Source organism: Salmo trutta, chromosome 30 (genome assembly GCF_901001165.1).
Source record: "Salmo trutta chromosome 30, fSalTru1.1, whole genome shotgun sequence".
Classification (NCBI taxonomy): Eukaryota; Metazoa; Chordata; class Actinopteri; order Salmoniformes; family Salmonidae; genus Salmo; species Salmo trutta.
In genome coordinates this window covers 37,138,226-37,156,406 of record NC_042986.1, presented here as the reverse complement: position 1 = coordinate 37,156,406, position 18,181 = coordinate 37,138,226, and the positions used below count along the sequence as shown (strand labels likewise).

The following is an 18,181-nucleotide window of genomic DNA, read 5'->3' as shown; positions in this document are numbered from 1 at the left end:
TTGAAACGATATTGACAAGTGAACTAACAAGGAAGAGGCTTGTCAATTGCCAGAGTTAGTAAACGTGGCCTTAGCAAAGCAGAATCCAACATTAATAGAAACAAGCTGTCTTGATAGGCGGCAAATAGCGTACACGACTCCGTTGGGTTGGTGGACAACTTGTAAACATGGCCGATGTTAATCAAGGATCGGTCTTACCTGGTGAAACTACACCTCCCGCTCTGGACGGACTCAATGCAACCGACTCAAACGGTACCGACGCTGTCAACGCGACAGTGGCCAAGTTTGTGGCGACACCGGAGGGAACAGCCCTGGCATATGGCAGCCTTGTGTTCATGGCTCTGTTGCCCATCTTCTTCGGTGCACTGCGGTCCGTAAGCTGCGGCAAAAGCAAGGTAATGTTAACATGAATGAGATTGTACAACCAGCTAGGTAGTTTACTGAGCCTAGCTCGGTTCCCACTAACTGTTGGGCCATAAACAAACGAGGTAATGATCCTCATTCACCGGTCAGTCTGCCCAGTGTCCCAGACACACGTATCGTGAAACACTAGTCAGCTGTGTCTCTTTCCACTCTCCGTGTTTTGTTCCATATCCAGACCGGTATGATTTATCCAGGTAACTACCATGACTGGCAGGCCTTGACTGGGGCTATCAATGCACCATATGTTCATCTTATTGGCCTGGTAGTTTACTCACCTAGCTAACTAGATTCGTTTATTGTTGATAGTAGCCAATACATATATATTTTAGTTTTATCATGACATTGAGCTAGTTGGCAGGATGTTTCTCGAGTCATTTCAGCCAGGAGGTTGTTACTGCCAGGTCTTTTAGCAGGTGAGATGTGGTACAAGGTTCAGGAAATGTTGTTTTGGCTTGTCAATAATCTGGATAGGTTTTAGGTAACATGAACTCTGCTAACCATTGTTTCAAAGCTAAATTCTAGCTAAGCATTTTCTTTCCTCCAAGGTCCCAATGCTCAATGTATAGTAGGAATATGCTGATCATAGTTTGTTTCTCTTAACTACACGTGTCCTTACTGCCATCACGTGTGGACTTTCAGTCGGTGGGTGGAGGGAAACCGACGATGCACGACCTGGTTGTCTGATGACATGACCGATTAGACAGGACAGGCTTTTTGAGTGGCGTGAAACTAAACGAGCTACTTTTCCGGTGTGGTTAACTAACTTGCACTCTGCTAAAGAGCGTTTCATGTGTGGTGTTGAATTGTGGTTGGTTGCTACCTCATCCAGAATCTCGCCTGGCGTTTACTATAGATTACTTACAATATACTCCGCTAATTACTTTGTGCACTTATTTCGTCCTTAGGTTGCTGGAGAAAATGGTTGCGATTATGAGTACAGAGTGAGTATTAGAACTGATGATCAGAACAGATGTTTTTATTATTCTGACACATTGACACGAACAATCTGGAAGATGCTTCATGACAGTGTCGCTATGCGTCTGTTTCCCATCCGTGTGCTTGAAATCATTCTGGTTATTAGGCACCTAGTGTCAAGGTGTGGACCTCATTGTCCTGCTTTGCCCATAATCAATGAGGATGTGGGTGTTTGGTGTACAGGTAAAGGCCCCTGGACCAGAATCTCACTGAACGGGGTGGGTGTATGCTGGTAAGGTTCAATGACTGTGCTAAAGAAGAAATGGGCACAGATGGTGATGAGTCAAAGGCCTCCAGTATTTACTGGAGATGAGGTCTTCAGAGTTGGATGGAATTAATTGCTCGCCTGTTGCAGTCTTGTTCCTTGCTGCTCATCGCACCACATTGACCCATTTTAATTATATTCCCTGTGCAGATTTGCTCATTTCATTCAGATAGGCCTATCTCTAGTGGGACACGAACATGCAACCTGCCTCAGTTTGTCAGTCACCTTACTACTTTTGTGATGAATTAGTCTGTGATGTGATGAAACAATAAAAGTTATGACTGTTTTTAGAGACAGGTTGATATTGAGACATTATAGTGCTTTCTCTTTTGAAGTGGAACTTTGGCAATGTGCATTGAAACGGTTATATATTTTTTTGGATCCAAATGGGGCTTGTAGGTGGTTGGCCCTCCTGTTGGCTGCCACAGTGACATTTGTCTGTTTTTAAAGCAAATTTCCGGCTATTCTACACATTGGACATAAGCGACCCAAAAAAGTGTCCCTCCTCCCCAAAAACCTCCTGCATATTGATTTATTTTGTGTGTTTTGAAGGAACTTAGGAAGTGTGCTGCTTATGCTTGTCCACTCACATCAACCCTTGTTTCTGTCTCTTCCCAGAACTCCTCAGACATGCCAGAGACCATCACAGGTAGAGATGCTGCACGGTTCCCCATCATTGCCAGCTGCACCCTCTTCGGCCTCTATCTCTTCTTCAAAGTGAGCATCACACCCCCCCCCCCCCCGCATCACTTGTTTTTGTCCTGAATCATTTCCTGCACTATTACAATGTAATAATCTACTGCTATTCCCTCCCAACAATCTCCCACATAGCGCTGTACCTCTGCTTTACTGTACCATCAGCTGTATCTGCGTTAATACTTACTCGCACGCTGTGCTCACATCATGCATGCTATGTCCTTATTGATTCCCTTTTTCAGCTCTGATTTAAAGTGAGCGAGACTAGTGTTGGGATACTGTATGTTGTGAAAGTGGAGTAGTACTAAATTGGTTTTGTTTCAATCATAGATTTTCTCTCAAGAGTACATCAACTTGCTGCTGTCAATGTATTTCTTTGTCCTGGGGATTTTGGCACTGTCTCATACAATGAGGTGAGAGCTTTGTTTCAGCACTTTATTAGGTTATCCATTCACTTTATGACATCGGATTTAGCCTGAAGGTCTCGACATAATTTGTGCCCCCCCCCCCCCCCATCTCTCCATTAGTCCCTTCATGAACAGGATCTTCCCTGCTAGCATTCCCATCAAGCAGTACCAGCTGCTCTTCACTCAGGGCTCAGGAGAAACCAAAGAAGGTGAGGCGGAAACGGAATGAGAAGCAGTAATATGGTTAATACACTGTAAAAGCACGTGTGTTTTAATGTCACTGATGACTCTCCCTCCAACAGAGATAGTCAACTATGAGTTTGACACCAAGGACATGATCTGCCTGGTCATCAGCACTGTGGTTGGGGTCTGGTACATACTCAAGAAGGTCAGTTAAAATTACAGTATATTAAGGTTGTGTGTGTGTGTGTGTTTAGCCTTTATGGCATAGCAATTTTGTTGGTAGTTTCGAGGGTAATGGTGTAAGCCTATACTTAGTCCTAGAAAATTCCCTCCGTTTAATACTCTGTGGTTGTCTTCATCTGTCTTAGTATATTATTTCTATATGCCATTAGCAAACTATTTCATCCAAAGAGACCTAGTCATGCGTGCATACATTTTACATACGGTTCCTCGTCTTCTGTCTGTGTGGGTGTTCTTCTTTGAACATGTGTTCTTTCGTTCATCTTTGAACATTTCTTCCCAGCACTGGATTGCCAACAACCTCTTTGGCCTGGCGTTCGCCCTGAATGGGGTGGAACTTCTGCACTTGAACAACATCAGTACTGGCTGCATCCTGCTGGGGGGGCTGTTTGTGTATGATGTCTTCTGGGTAAGTCTACCACATGACCCCAATACTGTACTACCAGGTTATAGCCCAGCGGGGTATACTACAAAGCAGGATCAATGAGTTATCCAGCTACTTTGATAAACACTTATTGATGTTCATTAACCTCTCTGGGGTATGTGGGACGCTAGCGTCCCACCTGCGGGACACACTATTCAACAGCCAGTGAAATAGCAGGGCGGCAAATTCAAAACAACAACAAAACTCATAATTCAAATTTCTCAAACATACAACTATTATATGCCATTTTAAAGATACACTTCTCGTTAATCCAACCACATTGTCCGATTTCAAAAAGGCTTGACAGCGAAAGCATAACATTAGATTATGTCAGGACAGCACCTAAACAAGAAAAACCACACAGCCATTTTCCAAGCAAGGAGAGGCGTCACAAAAACCAGAAATATAGCTAAAATGAATCACTAACCTTTGATCTTCATCAGATGGCACTCATAGGACTTCATGTTACACAATACATGTATGTTTTGCTCGATGAAGTTCATATTTTATATCCAAAAACCCCATTTTACATTGGCTGGTAATGTTCAGAAATGTTTTGCCTCCCAAAACTTCCGGTGAATGAGCACATCAATTTACAGAAATACTCATCATAAACATTGATAAAATATTCAAGTTATTTAAAGAATTATAGATACACTTCTCATTAATTCAACCGCTGTGTCAGATTTCAAAAAAGCTTTACGGTGAAAGCAAATTTTGCAATAATCTGAGTACAGCGTTCTGACTTGTGGAGTCAACAAAACTCAGAAATAATATTATAAATATTCACTTACATTTGATGATCTTCATCAGAATGCACTCCCAGGGGTCCCAGGTCCACAATAAATGTTTGTTTTGTTCGATAAAGTCCATCAGTTATGTCCAAATACCTCCTTTTGTTCGCGCGTTCAGTCCACTACTCCAAATGCAGGAAGTGCGCACAAATGTCACGACAAAGTAAAAAAAAGTTCTATTTACATTCGTAGAAATATGTCAAACGATGTATAGCATCAATCTTTAGGACGTTTTTAACAAATCTTCAGTAATATTCCAACCGAACAATTCCAATGTCTTCAGAAAAGAAAAGGAACACAGCTAACTCTCACGTGAGTGTGCGCCTCTGAGCTCATGTTATTTCTTCACTCATCTACTTCCAGGCCCTCTTGTTTGCTCCATATTCACAGTAGAAGCATGAAACAACGTTCTAAAGACTGACATCTAGTGGAAGCCTTAGGAAGTGCAAAATGAACCCTAAGTCAATGTATACTGGATAGGGAATCACTTGAAAAACTACAAGCCTCAGATTTCCACACTTCCTGGTTGGATTTTTCTCAGGTTTTTGCCTGCCATATGAGTTCTGTTATACTCAGACATCATTCAAACAGTTTTAGAAACTTCAGTGTTTTCTATCCAAATCTACTAATAATATGCGTATCCTACCTTCTGAGCCTGAGTAGCAGGCCGTTTAATTTGGGCACGCCTTTCATCCGGACGTCAAAATACTGCCCCCTATCCTAGAGAAGTTAAGAAACCTGAACTTTGCTATGCGCTTTTGCTTGAGTCAATTAGACCATGCCAATTTCAAGTTTGTTAAATATCTCGATTGATAGATATCCGAATGTTTAAACAAGGTAGATGGCTAACTCATTGATTCTGCTTTGTAGTAAACCTCTCAGGCCCTGTCAAAGCGTTAAGCTGGGTGTATTGACTCACTTGAATAAACACAACCGTTATTTCTGTAGGTATTTGGCACCAATGTCATGGTTACTGTTGCCAAGTCGTTCGAGGCACCCATTAAATGTGAGTAAAGGGACTTTTTTGGGGGGGGGGGTAAAGTCAATGCAGCCAATATTTTATAGACAGTATTTAATGTTTAACTTTTTAACGAGTGCTATGTAAATGTCTGTTAGCCATACACTTCGCGTTTTGTTAGACTGCCTGTGAAAAGCTGCATCTATCAAACCAAAGGTGTGGACTAAGTGAAATGCTTACTTACGGGCCCTTCCCAGCAATGCAGAGAGAAGGGAAGTAACAGAAAATGTAACGTGTAATAATAGATACACGATGAGTAACGATAACTTGGCTGTAGCTACACACACACACACACACACACACACACACACACACACACACACACACACTCAAACACACACACACACACACACTCAAACACACACACACACACTCACACTCTCACTCACTCATACACACACACACACACACACACACACACACACATACATACAGTTGAAGTCGGAAGTTTACATACACCTTAGCCAAATACATTTAAACTCAGTTTTTCACAATTCCTGACATTTAATCCTAGTAAACATTCCCTGTCTTAGGTCAGTTAGGATCACCACTTTATTTTAAGAATGTGAAATGTCAGAATAATAGTAGAGAGAATGATTTATTTCAGCTTTTATTTCTTTCACATTCCCAGTGGGTCAGAAGTTTACATACACTCAATTAGTATTTGGTAGCATTGCCTTTAAATTGTTTAACATGGGTCAAACGTGTCGGGTAGCCTTCCACAAGCTTCCCACAATAAGTTGGGTGAATTTTGGCCCATTCCTCCTGAAAGAGCTGGTGTAACTGAGTCAGGTTTGTAGGTCTCCTTGCTCGCGCGCACTTTTCCAGTTCTGCCCACAAATTTTCTACAGGATTGAGGTCAGGGCTTTGTGATGGCCACTCCAATACCTTGACTTTGTTGTCCTTAAGCCATTTTGCCACAACTTTGGAAGAATGCTTGGGGTCATTGTCCATTTGGAAGACCAATTTGCGACCAAGCTTTAACTTCTTGACTGATGTCTTGAGATGTTGCTTCAATATATCCACATCATTTTACTTCCATAATTTTACTTCATAATGCCGTCTATTTTGTGAAGTGCACCAGTCCCTCCTGCAGCAAAGCACCCCCACAACATGATGCTGCCACCCCTGTGCTTTGCTAACGTTTGCTAACGTTACTAGCTAACTGTAGTAGCAGCCAACTAATAATTGGCTCATTTGGACAATAACACGGTTGGGATGATGTTTTTCGGCTTGCAAGCATCCCCCTTTTTCCTCCAAACATAACGATTGTCATTATGGCCAAACAGTTATATTTTTGTTTCATCACACCAGAGGGCACTTCTCTAAAAAGTATGATCTTTGTCCCCAAGCCACCGTAGTCTGGCTTTTTTATGGCTGTTTTGGAGCAGTGGCTTCTTCCTTGCTGAGCGGCCTTTCAGGTTATGTCGATATAGGACTCGTTTTACTGTGGAAATAGATACTTTTGTACCTGTTTCCTCCAGCATCTTCACAAGGTCCTTTGCTGTTGTTCTGGGATTGATTTGCACTTTTTGCACCAAAGTACGTTCATCTCTAGGAGACAGAACTCGTCTCCTTCCTGAGCGGTATGACGGCTGCGTGGTCCCATGGTGTTTATACTTGCGTACTATTGTTTGTTCAGATGAACGTGGTACCTTCGGGCATTTGTAAATTGCTCCCAAGGATGATCCAGACTTGTGGAGGTCTACAATTTTTTTCCTGAGGTCTTGGCTGATTTATATTGATTTTCCCATGATGTCAAGCAAAGAGGCACTGGGTTTGAAGGTAGGCCTTGAAATACATCCACAGGTACACCTCCAATTGACTCAAATGATGTCAATTAGCTTATCAGAAGCTTCTAAAGCCATGACATCATTTTCTGGAATTTTCCAAGCTGTTTAAAGACACTAAGTTGACTGTGCATGTAAACTTCTAACCCACTAGAATTGTGATACAGTGAAATAATCTGTCTGTTAACAATTGTTGAAAAATTACTTGTGTCATGCACAAAGTAGATGTCCTAACCGACTTGCCAAACTATAGTTTGTCAAGAAATGTTGGAGTGGTTGAAAAACAAGTTTTAATGACTCCAACATAAGTGTATGTAAACCTCTGACTTCATCTGTATACAAGGGGTACCAGTCCCGAGTTAATGTGCAGGGGTATGAGGTAATTAAGGTAGATATGTACATATAACTAAGAATAAAGTGACATAGTAAGCAGCTTAAAGGATGCTTAAAGTTTGTGCAAAAACGGTAATGTAGATAGTCCAGATACCATTTGGTTAACTATTTCGCAGTCTTATGGCTTGCTGGTAGAAGCTGTTCAGGGTCCTGTTGGTTTCCGAACTTGGTGCTTCGGTGCCGCTGGCCGTGTGGTAGCAAAGAGAAGTCCGACTTGGGTGGCTGGAGTCTGACCATTTTTAGGGCCTTCCTCTGACACCGCCTGGTGTCAAGGTCCTGGATTGCAGGGAGCTCGGCCCCAGTGACATATGCAATACCCTCTAGCACCTTGCATTCGAATGCCAAGCAGTTGGCACACCAAGCGGTGATGCAGCCAGTCAAGATGCTTTCAATGGTGCAGCTGCCCATGCCACATCTTTTCATCTTCCTGAGGGGGAAGAGGAGTTGTCGTGCCCTCTTCACAACTGTGTTGTTTGGATTATGAGATATCCTTAGTGACGTGGACACCGGGAACTTGAAGCTCTCAAAACAGTCCATTACAGCCCCATCGATGTGAATGGAGGCACCGCCCCTCCGTTTCCTGTGGTACACGATCAGCTCCTTTGTCTTGCTGACGTTGCAGGAAAGGTTGTTGTCCTGGCACCACACTTGCAGGTTTCTGAGCTCCTCCCTGTAGGCTGTCTCATCATCGTCGGTGATCAGGCCTACCACCGTCGTGTCGTCGGGAAAACTTAGTGATGGTGTTGGAGTCGTGTGCGCCACGCAGTTGTGAGTGAACAGGGAGTACAGGATGGGACTGAACACGCACCCCTGAGGGGTTCCCTGAGTTGAGGGTCAGCGTTGCGGATGCGTTGTTGCCTACCCAGTCAGGAAGTCCAGGATCCAGGTGCAGAGGGAGGTGTTCAGTCCCAGGGTCCTTAGCTTAGTGATGAGCTTGGAGGGCACTATGGTGTTGAATGCTGAGCTGTAGTCAATGAACAGCATTCTCATGTAGGTGTTCCTTTTGTCCAGGTGGGAAAGGGCAGTGTGGATGCAATTTGAATTGCATCTTCTTTGGATCTATTGGGGTAGTATGCGAATTGGATTGGATCAGGGATAATCATGGTGATGATTGTATTGACGCTTTGCCTGTTTGACGGGTGTAGCAGGATTTCTTATAAGTGTCCGGATAAGTGTCTCACTACTTGAAAGTGGCAGCTCTACTCTAGCACAGTGTGGATGTTGCATGTAATCCATGGCTTCTGGTTGTGATCAGTACGTGCGGTCACTGTGGTGATGATTTCGTCGACAGACTAAAGAAGCCGGTGACTGATGTGGTAACTCCTCAATGCCATCGGATGAGTCCCAGAATAATATTCTAGTCTGTGTTAGGGAAACAGTCCTGTAGCTTAGCATCTGTTTCTTTGGACCATTTCCATATTGGGCGCATCACTGTTACTTCCTGTTTAAGATTTTGCTTGTACGCAGGAATCAGGCGGATGGAGTTATGGTCAGATTAGCCAAATGGAGGGCGAGGGAGAGCTTTGTATGCGTCTCTGTGTGGGAAGCAAATGTGATCGAGAGTCATTTTTTTTCCACCTCTAGTTGCACAGGTGACATGCTGGTAGAAATGAGGTCAGACGGATTTCAGTTTTCTTGCATTAAATTACTGTACCGGCCGCTAGGCGCGCCGCCTCTGGGTGAGCATTTTCTTGTTCGCTTATGACCTTATACATCTGGTTGAGTGTGGTCTCAGTGACCGCATCGATTTGTAGCGGTTAATAGACAGCTATGAAAATATGTAGATAACTCTCTTGGTAAATAGTATGGTCTACAGCTTATCATGAGGTATTCTAACTCGGGACGGCAGAACCTTGAGGCTTCCTTAATATTAGAGATTACGCACCAGCTGTTAAGACATTCACAGCCACCCCTCGTGCGCTTACGTCTGTCTTTATATTGCCTTCTTTCTCTTCCGAGTGTCGGGATTAGAGCCTGGTCCGGGGTGAACCGTATGTCCTGTGCCACTGACTTGTTGAAGTAGAAATCTTAATCCAAATTCGAAGTTGGTGATGTCCAGAAGCTCTTTTTTTGTCAGAGGGAACACTGGCTGAAACATTAGGTCCAAATAAAGTTAAGATCAGTGGGGGAAAAAAACTGACAAAATGGCTGAATTGGTCAGGAGCCCGTAAAACCTCCGCTGTACATTCCAGCGCCATTTTAATACTCCTGCTAGGTACTGTGTGTGTGCTCTGCGATTGGTCATCTGATGACACGGTGACAGCGATTTCTTCCTCTTTCTCCCCCTTCTCTTCTGTCCATCTCAGTGGTATTTCCCCAGGATCTTCTGGAGAAGGGTCTGGGTGCCAGTCAATTTGCAATGCTGGGCCTGGGAGATATTGTCATTCCAGGCAAGTAAACATTCTCTTCCCTCAACAGTAGCGTCTAATTTTACATACCAATTGGCTTGTTACATCCACTAGATAATGGTAGTACTTCAGCATTAGATCCACCTCCAGTACACCTTATTGTCTTCTGATAGTGCTGCCCTCTCTGTTAATATTACATGTTAATATTACATGTTATTTTTCAGGTATCTTCATTGCTTTACTTCTCCGCTTTGATGTCAGGTGAGCTCTAACTCTTTTCTATAATGGCCCATATCCTCCCTCTCCCTACCTGTCATGTGTAATGTTCTGTCTCTGCTCCCTCCAGTCTGAAGAAGAACACCAGGACCTACTTCCACACCAGCTTCCTGGCCTACATCTTTGGCCTGGGCCTGACCATCTGGGTCATGCATACCTTCAAACATGCCCAGGTGAGAGGCACCGGTTCCCAGGTCACACTAATGACATGCAGGTCAAAGGGTCACCTTTATGTCGACTTGGCTGGTACCAACTGGTTGTCTTGTTTCTCTCTTCCTTCCCAGCCTGCCTTGCTGTACCTGGTCCCAGCCTGTATTGGATTCCCGGTGGTTGTAGCTCTGTTGAAAGGAGAACTGACTGAGATGTTCAGGTAATAACACCTTACCTGTTTCCATCATGGCATTTATTTTATCAGCCAAGCTCACGCATCAGCCTCATCACCAGTGGTAGTGAACATTTAGCCTGTTTCAAATCAAATCATTCGCCATTCAGCACCAGATGGCGCTATTGGTTGCCTGTCTCTTAGCTTGACAAATGATCGATCATTAAGCATGGAGATGCCTCTTTTTACTATCTTCACTCATCATACAATTGTTCCTCCAGACTCAAAGATCATTTACATGATTACAACGATATCGATATTTTATTTTCAATTTAACACTAATTTGTATTTTTTAACTTAAAACATTGTTGGTTAAGGGCTTGTAAGTAAGCAGTTCACTGTAAGGTATTGAGTTGTATTTGGCGCATGTGACAAATAAAATGGGATATCATTCCTCCCATCCGTGCTGCTTGGAGTATTGTGTGTTATGTAAATGAACCTGCTGGTTCAGGGCCTTGGGCCGCTAACCCCTACCCTCAGCCCTGTGGCTGTGGAGGGGTGACTGCTGCCTGTTAGCCATAATAACAGTGCTTAGACACTCAGCTGGGGCAACCACCCATGCTGGGACTGGGCTGGGGAAGGAGAAGAAACATTCCCCAAACCTCTCCTGCCAGGAATGTGTCCTCGCTTGATAATCACCATGGTAACAGCAGAGATGTGACCTTGGGGTGGCACAATATGTGGAGAGAGGCTAAGAGACCTGGGTGTCAAAGGTGGCAGTGCCAAGGCTTCGTACCAACTGACAACCTGCCTTGTCAGCGTACTTTTGACTGGTTCCTATCTCTCACTGCTGGTGTCTCGGACCAGACAAACTTTATATTCACTAATTTTTTTACTTCACCGCTGTGTTCAGTCTTCCAAAGATCTTCGTTTAATTTTTTGCTGATTTCTTTGTCGAGATTAATTAACTTTAGGCGTCTTTACATAATTGTCTTTTCTTCTTGCTCGCCCTCTCACTCGCGAGCTCGCACTCTCTCGCCCTCTCTTTCTCTGCTGTGTGTTCCTCCTCTTCCTGCTCAGCTATGAGTCGTCAGAGGAAGTGCTGCCACACTATCCCACCGTATCAGGCTCTCCGGCCAGTCTGGCTAACTCAATGCATAGCTCCTCCTCGCCACGCTGGCGACGCAACAACCCGCCCGTGTTTAATGGCGCCCCAGAGGATGGCTGCCGTTTCATGGGCTCTTAACCAACCATACTATTTTGTTTGCTTTTTGTTGCATTTGTTTGTAACTTATTTTGTACATAATGTTGCTGCTACCGTCTCTTATGACCAAAAAGAGCTTCTGGACGTCAGAACAGTGACGACTCACCTTGAACTGGCTTTACCAGCACCCCCCTGTATATAGCCTCCACATTGACTCTGTACCGGTACCCCCTGTATATAGCCTCCACATTGACTCTGTACCAGTACCCCCTGTATATAGCCTCCACATTGACTCTGTACCAGTACCCCCTGTATATAGCCTCCACATTGACTCTGTACCGGTACCCCCCCTGTATATAGCCTCCACATTGACTCTGTACCAGCACCCCCCTGTATATAGCCTCCACATTGACTCTGTACCGGTACCCCCTGTATATAGCCTGCACATTGACTCTGTACCGGTACCCCCTGTATATAGCCTCCACATTGACTCTGTACCGGTACACCCTGTATATAGCCTCCACATTGACTCTGTACCGGTACACCCTGTATATTGCCTCCACATTGACTCTGTACCAGCACCCCCCTGTATATAGCCTCCACATTGACTCTGTACCGGTACACCCTGTATATAGCCTGCACATTGACTCTGTACCGGTACACCCTGTATATAGCCTCCACACTGACTCTGTACCGGTACCCCCTGTATATAGCCTCCACATTGACTCTGTACTGGTACCCCCTGTATATAGCCTCCACACTGACTCTGTACCGGTACCCCCTGTATATAGCCTCCACATTGACTCTGTACCGGTACCCCCTGTATATAGCCTCCACATTGACTCTGTACCGGTACCCCCTGTATATAGCCTCCACATTGACTCTGTACCAGTACCCCCCTGTATATAGCCTCCACATTGACTCTGTACCAGTACCCCCTGTATATAGCCTCCACATTGACTCTGTACCAGTACCCCCTGTATATAGCCTCCACATTGACTCTGTACCGGTACCCCCCCTGTATATAGCCTCCACATTGACTCTGTACCGGTACCCCCTGTATATAGCCTCCACATTGACTCTGTACCAGTACCCCCTGTACAGTGGGGCAAAAAAGTATTTAGTCAGCCACCAATTGTGCAAGTTCTCCCACTTAAAAAGATGAGAGGCCTGTCATTTTCATCATAGTTACACTTCAACTATGACAAAATGAGAGAGAAAAAATCCAGAAAATCACATTGTAGGATTTTTTATGAATTTATTTGCAAATTATGGTGGAAAATAAGTATTTGGTCAATAACAAAAGTTTATCTCAATACTTTGTTATATACCCTTTGTTGGCAATGACACAGGTCAAACATTTTCTGTAAGTCTTCACAAGGTTTTCACACACTGTTGCTGGTATTTTGGCCCATTCCTCCATGCAGATCTCCTCTAGAGCAGTGATGTTTTGGGGCTGTCGCTGGGCAACACGGACTTTCAACTCCCTCCAAAGATTTTCTATGGGGTTGAAATCTGGAGACTGGCTAGGCCACTCCAGGACCTTGAAATGCTTCTTACGAAGCCACTCCTTCGTTGCCCGGGCGGTGTGTTTGGGATCATTGTCACGCTGAAAGACCCAGCCACGTTTCATCTTCAATGCCCTTGCTGATGGAAGGAGGTTTTCACCCAAAATCTCACGATACATGGCCCCATTCATTCTTTCCTTTACACGGATCAGTCGTCCTGGTCCCTTTGCAGAAAAACAGCCCCAAAGCATGATGTTTCCACCCCCATGCTTCACAGTAGGTATGGTGTTCTTTGGATGCAACTCAGCATTCTTTGTCCTCCAAACACGACGAGTTGAGTTTTTACCAAAAAGTTCTATTTTGGTTTCATCTGACCATATGACATTCTCCCAATCCTCTTCTGGATCATCCAAATGCTCTCTAGCAAACTTCAGACGGGCCTGGACATGTACTGGCTTAAGCAGGGGGACACGTCTGGCACTGCAGGATTTGAGTCCCTGGCGGCGTATTGTGTTACTGATGGTAGGCTTTGTTACTTTGGTCCCAGCTCTCTGCAGGTCATTCACTAGGTCCCACCGTGTGCTTCTGGGATTTTTGCTCACCGTTCTTGTGATCATTTTGACCCCACAGGGTGAGATCTTGCGTGGAGCCCCAGATCGAGGAAGATAATCAGTGGTCTTGTATGTCTTCCATTTCCTAATAATTGCTCCCACAGTTGATTTCTTCAAACCAAGCTGCTTACCTATTGCAGATTTAGTCTTCCCAGCCTGGTGCAGGTCTACAATTTTGTTTCTGGTGTCCTTTGACAGCTCTATGGTCTTGGCTATAGTGGAGTTTGGAGTGTGACTGTTTGAGGTTGTGTACAGGTGTCTTTTATACTGATAACAAGTTCAAACAGGTGCCATTAATACAGGTAACGAGTGGAGGACAGAGGAGCCTCTTAAAGAAGAAGTTACAGGTCTGTGAGAGACAGAAATCTTGCTTGTTTGTAGGTGACCAAATACTTATCTTCCACCATAATTTGCAAATAAATTCATTAAAAATCCTACAATGTGATTTTCTGGATTTTTTTCCTCATTTTGTCTGTCATAGTTGACGTGTACCTATGATGAAAATTACAGGCCTCATCTTTTTAAGTGGGAGAACTTGCACAATTGGTGGCTGGCTAAATACTTTTTTGCCCCACTGTATATAGTCTCCACATTGACTCTGTACCGGTACCCCCTGTATATAGCCTCCACATTGACTCTGTACCGGTATCCCCTGTATATAGCCTCCACATTGACTCTGTACCGGTACACCCTGTATATTGCCTCCACATTGACTCTGTACCGGTACACCCTGTATATAGCCTCCACATTGACTCTGTACCGGTACACCCTGTATATAGCCTCCACATTCACTCTGTACCGGTACCCCCTGTATATAGCCTCCACATTGACTCTGTACCGGTACCCCCTGTATATAGCCTCCACATTGACTCTGTACCGGTACCCCCTGTATATAGCCTCCACATTGGCTCTGTACCGGTACCCCCTGTATATAGCCTCCACATTGGCTCTGTACCGGTAACCCCTGTATATAGCCTCCACATTGACTCTGTACCGGTAACCCCTGTATATAGCCTCCACATTGACTCTGTACCGGTAACCCCTGTATATAGCCTCGCTATTGTTATTTTACTGCTGCTCTTTAATTATTTGTTACTTTATTTCTTATTTTTGTAGGTATTTTGTTAACTGCATTGTTTAAGTCAGCATTACACTGTAATACCTGTTGTATTCGGCACATGTGACAAATAAGATTTGATTGATGTAATGGCGACTTTGCAGAGCACCCACCACCTCTCTCCCGGGCAGGTACTCCCCATGTCTCCCTTCCCCACTCTCCTGTCCTGCCACCCCTGTCATCAACCCTGGCTTTCAGTCTCCCTCTTTCTTCTGCTCTGCTTCTAAGCCTGAGCTCTGTGGACCCATGGCATTGGCAGATGCCTTCCCTCTCCTTTGAAAGAAATGTAAATGTCAGGCTTTCACTGAGAAGGGTTCCATGGCCAGGGAAGGGTTCCATGGCCAGGGAAGGGTTCCATGGCCAGGGAAGGGTTCCATGGCCAGGGAAGGGTTCCATGTCCAGGGAAGGGTTCCATGTCCAGCGAAGGGTTCCATGTCCAGAGAATAGGGTTTCTCCTTTTAGTTAACCAGGCCCAGTCTGGTCCAGACATTTAAACCCAACCATTTTTATCTTAAGTATTGTGAGTTTCTTTGGTTGAGTCTGATTCGGATACCCCTTCAGTCATCTCAAGGGCTGCAGCTAAGACACGTCTTTTTATCTATTTGTCGGAGTCCCAGGCCAGCATTGGAATCATCACTCCTCTCCCATTGGTTGTTTTTTGATATCAGCACGAAGCATGTTAATTGTGCCGTGCATTGTGCCTTAGTGAAATCAACGTTTTGTTCATCCTGTCTTTCCTGGTCTCTGTAAAAACATTTTTTATTTTCTGCTCATCTGACAGGTATGAGGAAGTGTCTGCGGAAGATGCTGCTGCTAAGGAAGAGACTACACAGGTTGAGAAAAAAGACAAATGATGACAAAGGTCCTACAAGCTCGTCCATCACTCTCTGCCACCACGTTCACAGCAGCCCTCCTCTCTATACACATCCTAGGAGGGTGTTCATGTTTCCCAGGGGTTGTGTGCTGTACATGGAAGTGGATGATTTTGATGAATTAACTGTTATAACATTGGGATATGTTGTAGTTCAAGTGGTTTGTAAAGCAGCTTTTTGGTGCCTATGTTTTCGTTCTTGTTTTGTATTCCTTTCCCTTTTGCATTCTCATGATATTTCTTGTTTTTATTTCATTTGATTTGCCAGTATTTTAAACTCTGTTTTACTATTTTGTTTTCGGGTGAATCTGAGATCACAGGAAGCTGAACATTTTAGAAATTGCTCTCGGAGTCTCAGATAACGGTGGTCAGGTTTGGTGGTTTGGTTTCTGTCCAGTCTTGGTTTGCTATAGGAATCCCTTCCTCATCGAGAATCAAACATCATTGGACGATGTAAAGGAGGCTGGAGATGAGTCTACGATTGTCAAACACATGCTTTAGAAGGAACTTCACCTTTGCTACAGTCCTCTGGCCTGGAAGTAGGCCTAAATACCTACCATTCTCAAGGTATAATTGTGCCAATTTGGTAGTGTGTGTAATTACATGCCGCCTGACTTGTTGGCCAGTGTAACGGTAATAATAGCTTAGAATTCAGATCAGTGTATTTAAGGAAGCAACTAAACTTATGCGATCATGATGTCACATTTTGATATTTGTATGGACATTTACTATGACAGTGAGATTTCTGAGAGTCATACTCTGTCATACTCAGTCATATCCAATCAGAAGTGTCTGTTATATGGAAGTAATTTATTAGTATATGAGTTGGTTATGTCCTGTGCAGTGACTGAGAGGTGGATGGAGATGGAGACCGTGTCGACAGAACCATATCTCCTCGGAGAGGAGACCCAGGGGATCAAATGATTCCTCTTGCTTTAGGTTGGGATTGTTTTGCTTTGATTATGTATAAGTTCTGTCCTTTTGCAGAATGGAGCAGTGTGTTTCAGGCCCAGATAGAAGGGGGGGGGGGGCTTTTTCCTGATAGGGATTTAAGATTGAGCAGTTTTGTAGTAATGTGTTTAGGTGAAGTTCAGTAACCCTGCTATCATTTCAAATAAATATACCGTTTTTTTCTCCTATTCTACTTGTGCAATTCAAAGTTTATTATGAGCTTTTGTTTATGAGCTGATTTTTATTTCAATAAATGTTGGTGTATATCACCGTAGAGAAGCATAACCTATTTGTAGGTCTTTAGTTTTGTACTGAAGTAGCCACCCACACATGGGTTTTTCTGGTTATTTACAATACTACAGTTAAGTGCATTCTGAGCTGTAGGAGGGATAGCGCGGAGATCACATCTGATGGACCACTCGAGGAAGGAGATTAGGATGTCGTCACAGTGCAGAAAGTATTTAGACCCCTTGACTTTCTACATTTTAGGTTAGACTTTTTTAAAAATTATTATAAAATAATCTATAATGACGATGCAAACATATTTTTTTAAATTCCAAAATGCTTGCTAATTTTATAAATAACTGAAATGTCACATTTACATAAGTATTCAGACCCTTTACTCAGTACTTTGTTGAAGGAACTTTGGCAGTGATTACAGCATCTTCTTGGGTATGACACTACAGGCTTGGCACACCTGTATTTGGAGAGTTTCTCCCTTATCTGCAGATGCTCTCAAGCTCTGTCAGGTTGGATGGGGAGCGTTGCTGCACAGCTATTTTCAGGTCTCCTGATATGTTTGATCGGGTTCTAGTCCATGCTCTGGCTGGGCCACTCAAGGACAGAGACTTGTCCCGAAGCCATTCCTGCGTTTTCTTGGCTGTGTGCTTAGGGTCGTCCTTTTGGAAGGTGAACCTTCGGTTCTGTCTGAGTTCTTGAGCACTCCAGAGCAGGTTTTCATCAAGGATCTCTCTGTACTTTGCTCTGTTCATCTTTGCCTCAATCCTGACTAGTCTCCCAGTCCCTACCGCTGAAAAACATCCCCACAGCATGATGCTGTCACCACCATGCTTCACCGTAGGGATGGTGCCAGGTTTCCTCCAGATGTGGCGTTTGGCATTCAGACCAAGTAGTTCAATCTGGGTTTCATCAGACCAGAGAATTTTGTTTCTCATAGTCAGAGTCCTCTTTAGGTTCCCTTTGGCAAACTCCAAGCGGGCTGTCAGGCTTTTTTTTACTGAGGAGTGGCTTCCATCTGGCCACTACCATAAATGCCTGATTGGTGGAGTGCTGCAGAGATTGTCCTTCTGGAAGGTCCTCCCATCTCCACAGAGGAGCTCTGTGTGACCATTGGGTTCTTTGTCA

General features: G+C 44.1%; 1 protein-coding gene across 2 annotated transcripts; it reads left to right on the top strand.

Moving 5' to 3' along the window:
• The first annotated feature begins 12 nt into the window (after positions 1–12).
• LOC115168613 (minor histocompatibility antigen H13) lies at positions 13–17,098 on the top strand. Of its 2 annotated transcripts, none has more exons than XM_029724063.1 (12): positions 13–395; positions 2,282–2,380; positions 2,690–2,772; positions 2,887–2,975; positions 3,069–3,154; positions 3,473–3,598; positions 5,356–5,413; positions 9,915–9,998; positions 10,181–10,217; positions 10,303–10,405; positions 10,517–10,602; positions 15,776–17,098. In XM_029724063.1, exons 1-12 carry the CDS (start codon positions 168–170, stop codon positions 15,846–15,848), a joined length of 1,152 nt encoding a protein of 383 aa, XP_029579923.1. In that variant the 5' UTR covers positions 13–167; the 3' UTR covers positions 15,849–17,098. The 2 variants fall into 2 exon arrangements, with proteins under 2 accessions (XP_029579923.1, XP_029579924.1); XM_029724064.1 differs by lacking the exon at positions 13–395 and adding an exon at positions 1,333–1,364.
• Positions 17,099–18,181: the final 1,083 nt, after the last annotated feature.

Excerpts from the sequence above, each read along its gene's own strand:
- LOC115168613 (XM_029724063.1), top strand. The coding sequence starts at position 168 with ATGGCCGATGTTAATCAAGGATCGGTCTTACCTGGTGAAACTACACCT. Across the intron at positions 2,381-2,689 it reads GCCTCTATCTCTTCTTCAAA|ATTTTCTCTCAAGAGTACAT; the intron begins GTGAGCATCACA and ends TTTCAATCATAG. Across the intron at positions 9,999-10,180 it reads GGGAGATATTGTCATTCCAG|GTATCTTCATTGCTTTACTT; the intron begins GCAAGTAAACAT and ends GTTATTTTTCAG.